General features: G+C 35.5%; 1 protein-coding gene across 18 annotated transcripts in view; it reads left to right on the forward strand.

Annotated features, from left to right (window-relative positions):
• Positions 1–15,372, forward strand: part of GPHN (gephyrin) — a 645,091-nt gene that overhangs the window by 618,386 nt on the left and 11,333 nt on the right. For all 18 annotated transcript variants that reach the window (XM_040477426.1, XM_040477422.1, XM_040477423.1 and 15 more), the window contains 3 exons: positions 4,719–4,792; positions 9,290–9,354; positions 13,170–13,273. In XM_040477426.1, the coding sequence (XP_040333360.1) occupies positions 4,719–4,792; positions 9,290–9,354; positions 13,170–13,273 (243 nt within the window). The remainder of the gene's footprint in view (positions 1–4,718; positions 4,793–9,289; positions 9,355–13,169; positions 13,274–15,372) is intronic.

The raw sequence follows: 15,372 nt of genomic DNA on the forward strand, positions 1-15,372 counted from the left end.
AGACAATATAATTGTTTTGGTATGTTTGTCTTCTTCCTCCTGGTAAAGCAAACTTTACTGTGGCCCTAAGATGGGGGCTCTTCTCTCTAGATCCTGCTAAAACTGGAGAGTTGGGGATGAGAGGCTCTTGGATTGCCCCTTCCAACACCTCCATCACATTCAGACTCAGATGAATAATAATCTTATTTATCATCAGTTTTCTACAGCTTAAATTTTCTCAAGATTTCAGTTTAATTCCAGTTAGTTAACACAGAGTGTTGTATTAGTTTCAGGTGTACAATGTAGTAATTCATCATTTCTGTACATCATCCTGTGCTCATCATAAGTGCACTCCTTAATCCCTATCACCTATTTCACCCATTCCCTCCTCCTCCCCTCTGGGAACCATCAGTTTGGTCTGTATAATTAAGAGTCTCTCTCTCTCTCTCTCTCTCTCTCTCTCTCTCTCTGTCTCCCTCCCTCCCTCCCTCCCTCTCTCTCTCTCTCTCCCCCACTCAATCCCTCCCATTTTTCCCCTTTGTTGTTTGTTTTGCTTCTTAAATTCCACATATGAGTGAAATCATATGTTATTTGTCTTTCTCTGACTTATTTTGCTTAGCATTATACTGTCTAGCTCCATTCATGTTGTTGCAAATGACAAGATTTCATTCTTTTTATAGCTGAATAATATTCCATTTCTAAAGCTTAATTTTTATAAAATAGCTCAAAGATGATGAAACACACAAATAAGCCAGAAGTTTGTGCTACACTGGACATCCAATAATCTTTGTTGCCCATTTTAAAGTCTTTTGCAACTTGTCTAATGTTGTTTGTTCTTACCTGAGTTGTGGAAACGGCCTTGCTTCTTCATCCATTCATTTTTCTTCTTCCTATCTGACTCCAGCTTTCAGAATATCAGACAGAGATCCTTGCTGCTTCTATAGGTAGACAAAAACTTAAAAACAATGATGATTCTCAGCCTTTATGGCTATGTCTGGTACAAGCTTTCCCTCTGTCACAGCAAGATTAAGCATTCCTTCATGTTCACAAAGAATGAAAAGGGACATTTTTAACAACAGAGAGGTTTTTTGTTTTCAAGAAAAATAAAATACTTCCATTCATTTAGCAAATATGTAATGAGCATATCTGCTTTCTAAAACTCTGTATCATAACCTTTAAAGCCTACAGGTATAGCTTCTGCCTGTCTCTCCAACCTCATCTTATGCCTCTTTCCTACTCATTGTCTTTTTAGTTCTAGGCACATTCTTTACTGCTTTAGAAGCTTTAGTATGTACTTCCCTCTGCCTGGAAGTATGGCTGAATCCTTCATATGGCTGAATCCTTCTCATCCTCACCACCTCTTTTAAAATGGCCTTTCCTTATCTGCTACCCCACCCAATTATTCTCTATCCTAGTACCTGTTTATTTCTTTCATAGCATGTACCACACTTTATAATTATTTTATTTGTTGCTTTACTTATTTTAGTCTGTCTTCACCAGTAAAACACAACAGAACATCTTTGTGTCCTGTTTATTCTTCTTCACCATTAAATCTCTAGCACATATAGAATCCCTGATGTATAATAGGCACTCAAAAATATTTGTCAAACTAAGAAATGAGTGAATGAAAGGCATGTGCTATTCACTAGGGGTTTGTTATATATACACAAGGTTTCTACGCTTACAAACTGTATAGTCCAGTAAAGTATATATACCAATCATCAGGCAATTGCAGTATAACCTATGTGTGTGATATCAGAAGGACATAGTGTTATAACAGCACATAAGGTCTGGAGATTTATGCTCCTACTATAATACAGTGGCTTATTTGGACCAAGCTTCCCACCAAGAACAACTATAAAAGCTATATAAATTTTTAAAATTTTTTAAATAAAAAAAAGAGAAGAAAAAGCAGGTGTCTGAAGAGAACAAACGAGGTATCCAGGATTTAAGGCACCAAGATCTCAGAGAAAAGCGAAGGACAGAGAAGTAACACTAGAATTCTCTGCCACATTTTCCCTCAAAGCATTTACTAATTCCTAAGCCAGAGGGATGGGGGGAGGTGTAATGGTAGAAGAGGCCAAGAAGCCAACCATAACAGAGTAGATAAGAGGCTAAGAAAATAAACAGAATTTTAGCAGTCTTAGTTCAGGGCCTGCAGTGGGGAGGGGCCCTGGCAAATATCTCAGGCTCTTAGTTTAAACCTTTGAAGTGCTCTAGGAATAAGGACAAATAGGAAATATACCAGCCTTAGCAAAGACTGGAATTTTTTAGTCAGAAATATTGTGTAGGTGTGGAAATGCAGAAAGGACTAAAGAACAAAAAGAAGTGTTAATATGTGGGTAAATGTAAATGACTATTGATTGTATAAAATAATAATGTCTTATGAAGTTAAAATTGGTTTGTATATAAATATTATATATTAAATCATAAATGTAGAGTATATGTTTGTATAATATATAGAGAAATATATATAATAGTTATATATATACACACATACATACACTAAATATATACATACTAAATATTATATATACTAAATATTTATATAGAACATATGGTACATTGTAGCACAAAAAGCAGAGAGGAATAAATGTAGTTAGCATATTTTAAGTCTCATGCATTGTCTGGGAAGTAATAAAAATATCAAATTATAGTATACTATAATAATTCAAGGATGCATATTATAATCTCTAAAATAACCACTAAAATAGGGGACGCCTGGGTGGGTCAGTCAATTAAGCATCCAACTTTGGCTTAGGTCATTATCTTGTGGTTTGTGACTTCGAGCCCCTCATCAGTCTGTGCTGACAGCTCAAAGCCTGGAGCCTGCTTTGGATTGTGTCTCCCTCCCTCTCTGTCTGCCCCTCCCCTGCTTGCACTCTGTCTCTCAAAAATGAATAAACATTAAAAAAAATTAAAATAACCACTAAAATAATAATAAAAAAACTAGTAACTAACAAGCTAATTGAAGAGAAAGAAATTAAAATAACAAAAAAAATGGTGAATTCAAAAGAAGAAAAGATGAAATAAAAACAGAAGTAACAAATAGTAGGGTGATAGTCTTAAACCCAAATGTAGCAGAAATTGTATTAAATGTAAATGGACTAGATCCTCCGATTAAAAATTGTCATCCTGGATTATGAAAAGACAATAAATTGTATCATGGTAATAAAGGGCCCACCTTAAACGGAAAGATACAGCAAATTGAAAGAAAAGATTAGAAAAAAAATTGCAATAAAAGATAGCTGGTGTGGCTGTATTAATATCAGAGAAAATTAAGGTAATCAGGATTGTAGATTATTGGGAGGGACATTTCATATATTTAAATGGATCAGTTCATCAGAAAAAGATAATAATTCTAAATTTGTATGTAACAACATAGCCTCAAAATAAACATAAACAATCTTTTGTCCAAATCTAGCCTTAGGAATGAAGGGGAGGCTGAGAAGATAAGTGAAACTGAGATAAGCTGTGGAGAGAGGAAGGTAGAAAGAAAGAGTATTCTAGACAGAAGTAAGAACATTTTCAAAGAATGGAGGCAAGAAAGTTTCAAACTGGAGAGAGAGAGAGAGATTGACGAATATGGGGTTGGATGGGAGGAGGATTGCCTGATGAGAGCAATGATTGATAAAAGGGGGCTAGAAGATACAAGAATCATAGATATGATATTAAAAAGATGAGACTCTTTCCTGGAACCCAGAAAGTTTTGAAGTATTATATGGTGACTTGATCAGATTTGTTTTCAGATCTCTCTTACTACTGTGGGGGGGAATGAATTGGAGGAGGGCAAGACTATTGCCAAGGAGACATATTTCAGTAATCCAGGTGAGATGATGTTGGCTGAGGCTGTGGAGATAGAAGGGAACAGATTTTTAAAATAAAGTATCCTAAGCTTGTACAATATTTAAATTTTAGTAAGTGACTAGACTTACTCTTAGATTAATGAATAGGAAACTCAGCAATAGAGCTAGAGGTTGAGAAATTTTAAAGACTGCAGTTTCTTTTCTTTATGTCTACAAAACCAACCGCATGGCAGTGTTGCCTTTCATTTTCAAAGGTCAGGTTTTGTCAAACCACTGTGGATTGGTTGTAACTTTAAGCTGGTTGTGTTTTTGTTGGCAGAATATACATTTGGAACAATTAAACTCCCTTTACTCTGTTTCAGAGCTCCCTCCCTATTTTTTATTTTAGTTGACTTACTTAGATTTGGCAGTCTGTGGGCAAATGTCCAAGTCTTTCCTCAAGGAATGTGTACATTATTTTAAGTCCATTAAGTAAAATAATATAGTATACATACATGTGGTTTCCCTGCCCCAGCACAACTTCTTAAGCTTCTTATTTGCTAACATCCTTTCTCAGACATAAAATTCTATATTAAAAGAGAAACAGTAACCTATCAAGTAATGATTTATATGCTAATGTGGTTATTTGGTTTATTATCTAATTGTACTAGAATGTATTTTTTATGAAAGCAGGGACATTGTCTCTTTTGCTCAAGCCCATATCCCCCTGTACCCAGATTAGTACTCAGCATATACCAGGTACTCAGTATTGAGAATAAATGAATGACAAGAATGAAGAGATGAAGGAATATTTGTCTTAAGTAAATCAAATTCACTAAAATAAGGTGTTTCTTTTCATTTCAATCTTATAAATTCATTTTATTTTCATTTGAAGTTTTGAAAGTCTGATATTAGAATGTTTGAAAGTAAAGTGATTATTTTTCATATTTGCAGGACTATCTCAAGCAGGTGCTGGACATTGATCTTCATGCTCAGATCCATTTTGGCAGGGTTTTTATGAAACCAGGGTATGAAAATAATCTTGTTATCTCATATATGGGGTTGGCTTGGCTTGCTTTGACTAACAAAGTTTTAAATGTTTTCTTTTTACATTTTCTATTATGGATTATTTATTCTAATAAAAGAAATAGTATTAGAATTCATTGCATCAGTGTAGCGCCTACCTGAAAAAGGAATTCATCTTCTTTATGAGTCACTGGGTTTATTATAAACAAAACAAAGCAATTTTCCAAACCTTTTCTCTGTAGTTCCCATGTCTAGTTCCTTCTTTCTCTTTTTCTCTTTCTCTCCATACGGCTGCTTTCTCTCCTTTCAAAAACATTTTAGTATGAAAATTCTCAAAATGCACAAAAGTAAGGAGTACAGTGAAACCCCCGTGTACCCATCACCTAGCTTCAGTAACTATCACCATTTTCCCAGACTGTTTTATCAATCCTCCCTTCCCTTTTTGAGAGGACAGAAGGCTAGATTGTTTGTTGGGTTGTTTGTTTGTTTGTTTTGGGGTTTTTTTGTTTTTTTATTGCTTTAAAGCAAATTCTACAATGTCATTTTGGTATACATCTCAAATAATAATAACGATAACAGCAGCATTCTCTTGTGTAATCACAGTGGTATTCTTACCTAACAAAATAAATAAGAGTATCTTAATATCATCTAATACCCTGATCATATTCAAAATTCTCCCAAATGTTAAGAAAAAGAATGTCTTTGGGGAGCCTTGATGGCTCAGTTGGTTGAACATCCAACTCCTGATTTTGGCTCAGGTTATGATCCCAGGGTTGTGGGATTAAGCCCCATATCGGGCTCTGTGCTGAGTGTAGAGCCTGCTTAAGATTCGCGCGCTCTCTCTCTCTCTCTCTCTCTCTCTGTCTCTCTCTTTCTCTCCCTTTCTCCCATTCTCCCTTTCTTTACCCCTGTCCCCAGCTCGTATTCTCTCTCTGTCTCTCAAAATAAAAAAAATAAATTAAAAAAAAGAGAGAATGCCTTCTTACATGCTTTATTTGAATTAGAATTCATCAGTTCCACAAGCTGTATTTGGTTACTAAATCTGTATTGAATAAGAACATTTACCTCTACCCTCCTTTTTTCATGCCATTGACTTGCTGAAGAAACTGAATCATTTGTCCTAACAAATGGATTTGGCTAATGGCTCCGTTGTGGTGGTGGTGAACTTGTTCTGCTCTCTTTCCAGTATATTGTATGGACTAGAAGTTAGATCTAAAAGCTTGATTAGATTCAGATTCAATTTTTCTTCCCTTTGCAAAAATACTTCATAAGTACTCTTTCATACTGCTTCTTACCACCTCCTGGGAAAAAGAAGAATAACCACATACCAAGATCTGGCACATCTCCTAAAGCTAATAACTCCCTAAGGAAGGGCTGATGGAGGTTCTGTAATCAGTTATAAATCCTCAAAGAATGCCAAACAATGGTGTTGATGAAAATGTGTGGCCATGTCTTTAAGCAATAGTTTCCCTGTTCAGACCTGTTACTCTATAAACTTTTCCTTCCCCATTCAAAGGCTTCAGTGTAGAGGTGAGCATTCAAATTCTAGCACACCTCCATGCTGTCAGGGACAACAGTAATTATGCTTTCGTTTCAGAATTATACTCTGATAGGTATTCATGTGAACCCTAAGAGAGAGTAGAGGTGAGACATCAGTTGTTAGGAGTGAGCTATGGGAACATCATAAATTTCAGAAACCTTTTTTAAGTATAAAGGCATCCCTCCTCAACTCCCCGATTTATTGGTTACCTCTCATCAGGTCTAGGATTAGGCTTTATCACCATGATTTTACCATTTAAGTATGAAGTTAAGATTAACCCTAAAGTCTTCTCCACAATTTGATAGAATGTAAAATTCCTGGCATTATATTTCTGTAGTTGCCCCAATATGGCTACTGCTAACAAAGTCCTTTTATTATTGAGACTATTGAATTTGAATCATTCTCATTAAGAATATTTTGTCTTAAGTAAATATTATTATGTTGTGAGTGCACAGGCATTTTTTCCCATCCCTGTAGGCAGTACTAATTTGATTAGAATACAGAGGACATCCCAAAAGCATGTCAGTGTGCTTCTCAGTAACCTCAAAAATTGAATTGACTGTTCTTTTTGTAGTGAGAAAGAAGCTGATATTAGTTGCCCTCACCTCTAGAGGAGAATTATTTGTAATATCTATTATTTAAGTCAATCTCAGCACCTGTGATGTATAATTTTGGTACTATTTTATTTTCAGTTTATCTTTTTACCACTTCAACTTAACGCTCTCATCAGTTCCTAACATTTATTCTTCTCCCTTAAAGTCATAACACTCTGCGACCTCAGTCATTGTATAAATGCTGTTACATTCTGATCTGAAGAGGAGAACTGAACAATAGGTGCTGAGTTAGAAGGAAATGGCTTACCAGAACTTAAACAAAAGCTTCACAGTCTTGTAATAGGACACTCATGATAGCAGTGCATGATAAAATGTTTTGTTGTAATGGAATGCTTTTTAAATGAGTACCTTTAGAGAAATCACAGTACCTGTCTGCAAGATGTAAAAGATAATTTAAATTGGCTTTAAATACAGTAGAAGGAAAGTATTATGCATTGTATGCATGCCTCACTCTTATTATGTGTGTTAGTTTGCTATAATAAAATAGTTTAGAAGTTTAAGTGGGCTTCCTTTTACTTGGCCAGAATTTATACTTGTCTAAAGATAAGAATTTAAAAGTAATTGCTCCTTAATAGTAGAACAAGAAGTATAAAAAGCTCAAGAACAATTTAGCTTTGCTCTTCCCACATACAGTACATTAAGAATGTAATTAACCTCTTTCATTTTAGACACAGAGATATTCAAAAAGACATTTGAACTATTACCAATCAGGACTACCAATCACAATTCTATGGGTCGTCTACAGTGAACATAGCTGTTGCCAGGAGTGTATCTTGGAAATTATTTTCATCACATAGTAACAGTCATTGCCAAATAACCTATTCATAAATTGGTATGATAATGTAATCTAGTTTTTCTAAAATACAGCCAAGAATCAGGAAATAAGCAAAAAGGGCCTCAGAGTAGCCAAAAATAGATGTTACATAGTACACATACTAACACTTCACAGTAGACCCTCTGAGAGCCTTGTCCAATTATGAGCCATAAAATTAAAAGAATCTTGGTTCAAATCTTTGTTTTCCCCTTTAGTAGCTAAGTGATTTGAGCCAAATTTCTTAATCTCTGAGTCTTAGTTTCCTCATCTATAAAATGGGATGATACCTGTTACTTCATGGGATTGTTGTGAAAGTTAAATGAAATAATGGATGTAATGCATAGATGTTCCTTTCAAAATAATAACATTACTATTATTTTTATCATTCTGACAATATAATTATTACTAATCCTCTCTGGTTCCTAAACCTAAAGCCAGCTTTAAGGGACAAGATGATGGAGCCTAGCATGAAGGGGAGCCACAGAAAAAAACTAAGGGAAAAGAGACAAGAACCTCAGCGTGTGGGATGAAGTTATGGTTTATAGGTGAAAACAATGCACAATATACCCTTGTGACCCTACATCACTGTAGGATAGCAGAATAGAATAAGTTAATAATGATAGTTGTGAATCATCAAAAAAATATTAATGTTCATCATATTATTGCAAAAGCTAATAATGAGTGATCCATTTTTGAAAGACAAAGTTGCAAAAATAATAAAAATGATTTAGGTACTGAAAGAGATAATTTTTCAACTATATGGAAATTTTAACATTCCCTAATGATTCTACATTACTCAAGTTTCATTAATATAAGGAAATCTTAGCTAAAAGTTTATATAAAGCATAATCAACAGAAAAAAATATCACTATTCTTGACTGCCTGTCCACTCTATGCCACTTACACTCAGCCCTCTCCCACACCCCCATGATCAGGATTCATGTCAGAATCTTGAGGAAGTATAATTTATAAATATTTTTAAATTAATATTGCTTTAGTTTTGTTCTAGTCATGGTATTTTATTTATTTTGACATTTCAAAAAAATCCCTTCATAAAAAGCCAGTGTTGTGTTTATTGCTGAGTATAGTTTTAAATGGTTGAGGAGTACTCATCTTGAACAACAGGCAGTTATCTGATAGACTATCACCAGCTAGTCTTGCAGTAATAAGAATGATTGTTGTAGATCTCCAGCAAAAATAGTATGGACGTTATCAACTAGAAGGGTAGAGAAACTCCAGGATTTGAGATACACTTCTCTGGCACTAGCAGGAAATGGAAAAAAAAAAAAAAAAAAAAGCTACAGAAAACCAGGAAGTTTGGTTACTTGAAAATAAAGATGCTAAAAATAAATTAATGTAAATGCTTTTGAAACAATTCATGGTATAAAGGTTTAAAGAAGAGTCAACAGAAAAGTATTTTTATATGATAAATACTCTATATGGAAATCCACATAGCAAGAAAACTGGAGTACTTAATTTACTTGTCACATTACTTAGCAGCCCCTAACAAATGATCTCTTTCATTCTCTAGCCTGCCAACAACATTTGCAACCTTGGATATTGATGGTGTAAGAAAAATAATCTTTGCACTACCAGGTAAGAATAATTGAAACAGTTTCTTTTGCTTTTCCTATAAAAATGATCAAAATCATTTTGAAACCCAGGTGACCAGTTCCTTATCAGAGCACTCCATTTGGAATCTGAAAGACCTGGGCTCAAGACCCAGCTTTACTTACTGTATGACCTTGGGCAAATCACTTACACTTTTTGAAGCTGTTTCTTCATCTATACAATGGGCTAAAGCCTACTTTGTATGATTGGTGTAAAAGTCAAATTAGATAGTATCTTTCAAAGTATATCCCAAACCCTAAAATGGTAGCCAAGTGTTAACTGTCACTAGATCTATCTGGGCTACCTGCTTTTCCTTATAAAAAATTGGTCTAAGTTAGCAGTCTAATCACCTCCCATAGTTAGAAGTATTGTGTTCATAAGTCCAAAGGGCCTTGAATCACCCATGAAAGTAAATGGTAAACAAAAAAAACAAAAAAAAAAATACAAAACTGGCTTTTGTTCTTGCCAGATTTGGACTGGGATGGGGCAGGCAACATGGAATGAGGGGTTTCTCAGCCAAACCCCAGGCATCATCAGTCTGACCATATCACTGTCCCCCATCCTCGCTCCCGTGTGAACAGAAACTTACATGTTCAGACAGTAGAAAAAGCGAAGTGGTTCCGTTTATAAAGACTTTCAGTCAGTTTTTTATTGATTTTTGGCTTGCAGTTAAAGCCATGCTTTTAAAGTCATTACCAATCTTGATAAATTCTAAAGCAGTTTAGAGGTTTTGTGTATCTACTTGTTATTTTTTCCAGCTTTTAAAATTATCCTCTGATCTGTAGCAGCGTCCTATTCTCTATGTTTTCGGACAGATTCCTTCAGAAAATAACCTGCTTATTCCTTTCAGATGCACAAATCTGGTGACTTTGGGATACTTATCTGCTTTTGATAGTAAATGAATCTTAAAATAGAGTATAAGGAAAGGAAGACAGGCAGAAAATTTTGAAAAGCATTTTTTGGAGTTTTGAGTTTTGAAAGCATTTCTAAAGCTCCTATCTATAAGCATAAAAGATTAGGTTTATATCCTACAGGAAATGTTAAGAGAGAAGACTGTTAAGTAAAGTAGTCCTCAAATGTATCTGTAGTAAAAACTCCTTAGGGCCTTTAAGGTATGTATGCTCAGATCCTCTGGAAAAATGTGATTCTCTTCCTAGCTTCATTTTGCCTAGAAAAGATGGTTACTTTGTCTACAGAAGACAGGACTTGCCCTATAGACAAAGAATTATACTGGGAGCCTACTTTGCCTTTACTTATGAACTATTGTTCATCTGCCAAAGAAGTTATAATTAAATAACCTATTTTCAAATTGCTACTTTCATTTGAAATTTTCTCAGCCCAGCCTCAGTGAACCAAAAGAGGGCAGCAACAACCCAGATGTTCAGATTGTGGAATCAGTAAAGTGGTTCCTTTTAAAAGGATTTTAAAATTCATGATTGTATTTCTGCTTTTCTGAAGGCTGCACATTTAAAACTGTTACTAATCTTGATAACTTTGTTTGTTTGTTTGTTTGTTTGTTTGTTTTGAAGAGAGAGAGAGAGAGAGACAGCATGAGCAGGAGAGAAGGAGGAGTAGAGAGAGAGGGAGACACAGAATCTGAAACAGGCTCCAGGCTACAAGCTGTCAGCACAGTGCCCAGTGTGGCTCAAACTCACAAACTGTGAGATAATTGACCTGAACCGAAGTTGAACATTTAACCAACTGAGCCACCAGGAGCTCCTAATCTTGATAACTTTTAAAGCAGTTTAAAAGATTGATGTAGGGGTGCCTGGGTGGCTCAGTCGGTTGAGCGTCCGACTTCAGCTCAGGTCACGATCTCATGGTCCGTGAGTTCGAGCCCCGCGTCAGGCTCTGGGCTGATGGCTCAGAGCCTGGAGCCTGCTTCCAATTCTGTGTCTCCCTCTCTCTCTGCATCTCCCCCATTCATGCTCTGTCTCTCTCTGTCTCAAAAATAAATAAACGTTAAAAAAAAAAATTTTTTTTTAAAAATTAAAAAAAAAAAAGATTGATGTATCTACTTGCCATTTTTTTTAACTTTTTAAAATTACTGTAATAACATATGTTCACTATAAAAACATTAGAAAATACAGGTAAACGTTAAGAAATGTTATTGGTAATCCCTTCCCCCCTACACACAAAATAACCACTATTTGCAATTGTTTGCGATCCATTTTCAATTAGAGTAATTTTATAAAGCAGCAGCATTACAAGAATGCTGTCATCGTTGCTGAACAATAGCTTTTTTCTTTTTTCTTTTTTCTTTTTTTTTTTTGCTTTCCCAGAAACATATTCATCTGTGTATTTTGAGACAGGTGAAAAGCAATTAATTCTCATTAAGAGTCTGCTGTGCTGTTGGGCAAGACAACTCATTTTTCTATTGAAATTATTACTATTACTCATCACTTTTTACAGCTTAAAAAAATCTATTCTTAACTACTTTTGTGGGTAGAAGAAAATTAAAGGTATGGTTTTAGCTAATAATAGGCTAAACCATTGCCTTTTACTTTGATGATGCAATTAGCAGCACAAGCCAGGCCAAGGGAAACTAAAAATCTAATAGTCGATCCAAAGCCCTCCACGTACATATACATGCTCGATACCACTGGATTTAATGTGTTAGTAAAATTGGAATTTTAGACCCAGGAGGGATATTGAGAGGCATGTAGTCCAAACCTTTCATTTTGGGAAGAGTAAAATTAGATTCAGAAAGGTTTGGAACTCACTCGGGCCGCTCAGTTTATTTAGTTAACAGTACCACACACGAAACGAAATCTGTGATTCTCAGCACAGTCATTTTTTTCATTGCCCACCTTTCTTTCCTTCGAAGTGCATGACCCACCCAGATTTCTTCTTGGAGGGGTACAACTGAATTCTTCAAGTTTTGCTTATAATTTTAAAAGAACTTGGTATTTCTATTAGTCTGCGCAGACTTCCATAACAGACTATCACAGACCAAATGGCTTAAGCAACAGAAATTTATTTTCTCACAGTTCTGGAGACTGGAAGTCTAAGATCAAGATGCCAGCAAGGCTGGTTTCTGTTGAGTCTTTCTTCCTGGCTTGCAAACGGCCAACTTCTCACTGTGTCCTCACATGCCTTTTTTTCTGCGTACGTGTGCTCCTGGTGTTTCTCCCTCTTTTTATACGGACACCAGTCTTGTTGGATTAGGACCTCATCCTTATGACCTCATTTAACTTTGATTACCTCTTTAAAGGCCCTATTATCTATAAATACAGTCATATTGGGTGTTAAGACTTCAACATATGAATTTGCAAGGGACACAATTAAGCCTATAACAGTATTCCTCTTCAAGTCCTTCGCAGCTTAAATTGTTTAGTTTTATTTTTTTAATTTAAAGAGATTTCTGGGTAGAGGGGGGTTATGGATACATTTCTTTGTGCTTAACATATTTTCTAAATGTTTTTGTACAGAGCATGTATTACTGTGGTAATTTTAAAATATTTTTAAAATAGCAGGTACAATCTGCTTTAAAACTTACAAAGATTAGTAATGACTTTCAATGTATAGTTCCCAGGAAATTGGAAATCAAAAACTGTGTTAAACAGTTTCAGGGAATCAGAAGTTTCTGCATTTCACTGGAAGACAAATGTTTATACCTTCTGTGGTATTTGGTTGACTGTAGCTCTATTCTGGCATCCTTCAGGATTTAAGGTGATTTAGAAGATTAGGAGTTAGTGGTTAGTCACTTCACTCTTTATGATGCCTGAAGGTATAGACAATTGTAATTTTTTGGCAATTTTTATACGTATACTATAAATAACTGCTCGGTTGACTTTCAGGGAATCCTGTGTCAGCCGTGGTCACCTGCAACCTCTTTGTTGTGCCTGCACTGAGAAAGATGCAGGGCATCTTGGATCCTCGGCCAACCATCATCAAAGCCAGGGTAATGTTTTCTAAATGACAAGGAACCAAAACTGAAGCCTAATAACAATTAAGGATATGATTTTCCAACTGCCCAAAATAAACATCCAGAATTTTGTAATCGTTGTGAGGGAAAATGTAGTTATATTCTCCCCATCATGACAGAAATGGAGGGGAAAGGGTCCCATTTATTCCCAGCCCACATTATTCCACAGCTTCTAAAGTAAATAATTTTTTCTGGCAGAATCCATACGGAAGTGGATATGTAATGATAAAATGGCAAATAGAATGAGACTGGCACTACCCTAAAATAAACCTATACGGAAGGAGGGACAAGAATTCCCTTTCAGCTGTGTAAAGTCACACAGCCAACTGTTTATCTTCTCACTTTTTCCGCAACCTCTCTGATAAATTTTAAACAATTTGGAAAAAGACAGTCAAAGGACTAGAAGGAGACTAGCGGGTTAAAATAAAACGTTGACCACATTGTTAGGAAAAGGACAACTAAGCCTAAGAAATTATACTTGGTTAAAAGGCCACTTAGAAATTAGAGTCCACCTTCTCCACCAACACTACAGTTTGATTTACTACTACTCAACTAATTATGTAACACAATTTCTATATAACTAATAATTAATTCTCTTGGCAATGTGACCTACAGTATCAAACCATTGCTTTTTTTAAAAAGCTTGATTGAGATACAATTGACATACAAAAAAATTACATATATATAACATATATATTTTGACGAGACATACGCATATGCCCATATCATCACCACAGTCAAGGTACTAACATATTTATCACCTCCATAAACTTCCTGTGTTCTTTTGTGGTTTTATTTGTTTGATTTGTGGTATGAACATTTAACATGAGAACTATCCTCTTAACATATTTTTTTTTTTAATTTTTTTTTCAACGTTTTATTTATTTTTGGGACAGAGAGAGACAGAGCATGAACGGGGGAGGGGCAGAGAGAGAGGGAGACACAGAATCGGAAACAGGCTCCAGGCTCTGAGCCATCAGCCCAGAGCCCGACGCGGGGCTCGAACTCCCGGACCGCGAGATCGTGACCTGGCTAAAGTCGGACGCCTAACCGACTGCGCCACTCAGGCGCCCCTCTTAACATATTTTAAAGTGAAGAACACCATGTTGTCAACTATAGGTACTGTGTAGTACAACAGATCTCTAGAACTTACCTTGTATAAGAGAAAATTTATACCCATTGAAAAACAATTCCCCATGGCCCACTCCCCTCAGCCTCTGACAATCACCATTCTATTCTCTGCTTCTATGACTATTTTTTTTTATAAAGGGCTTTTTTTTTTTAAGTTTGTTTGTTTATTTATTTATTTATTTATTTATTTATTTATTTATTTATTTATTTTGAGAGAGAGAGAGAGAGAGCACATGAGTGGAAGAGCAGCAGAAGGAGGGAGAGAATCCCGACCAGGCTCCACACTGTCAGCGCAGCAGTGAAATCATGACCTAGGTGAAATCAAGAGTCAGATGCTTAACTGACTGAGCCATGCAGGTGCCCCTGTGACTGACTATAATACCTCAAATAAGTGGAATCACTCAGTATTTATCCTTCTGTGACTGGTTTATTTCACTTAGCATAATGTACTCTAGGTTTATCATATTGCCACAAATGGTAGGAATATCTTTCTTTTTTAAAACTAATATTTCATTGTATTAATATAGCACATTCTCCTTCTCCATTCATCTATCAATAAACATTTGAGTTGTTTACATATCTTGGCTATTACGAATAATGTTACAGTAAACATGAGAGTGCAGATGTCTCTGAGATCCTGATTTGAGTTCTTTAGGATATATACCCAGAAGTAGAACTGCTTAATCATATGTTCTGTTTTCAACTTGGGGGGGGACCTCACACTGTCTTCCACAGTAGCTGAACCATTCTACATTCCTACCAACATTATATCCAGATTCCAGTTTCTCCACATTGTCGCCAATACTTATCTTTTGTGTTGTTGTTGTTGTTTTAATAGCTATCCTAACAGTTGTGAGATGGTATGTCATTGTGGTTTTGATATGCATTTACGTATCTTCTTTAGAGAACTGTCTATTCAAGTCCTTTGCCCATTTTTAAATCAG

This window comes from Herpailurus yagouaroundi, unplaced genomic scaffold, assembly GCF_014898765.1.
Source record: "Herpailurus yagouaroundi ecotype Mexico unplaced genomic scaffold, PumYag 141, whole genome shotgun sequence".
NCBI classification, from domain to species: Eukaryota; Metazoa; Chordata; class Mammalia; order Carnivora; family Felidae; genus Herpailurus; species Herpailurus yagouaroundi.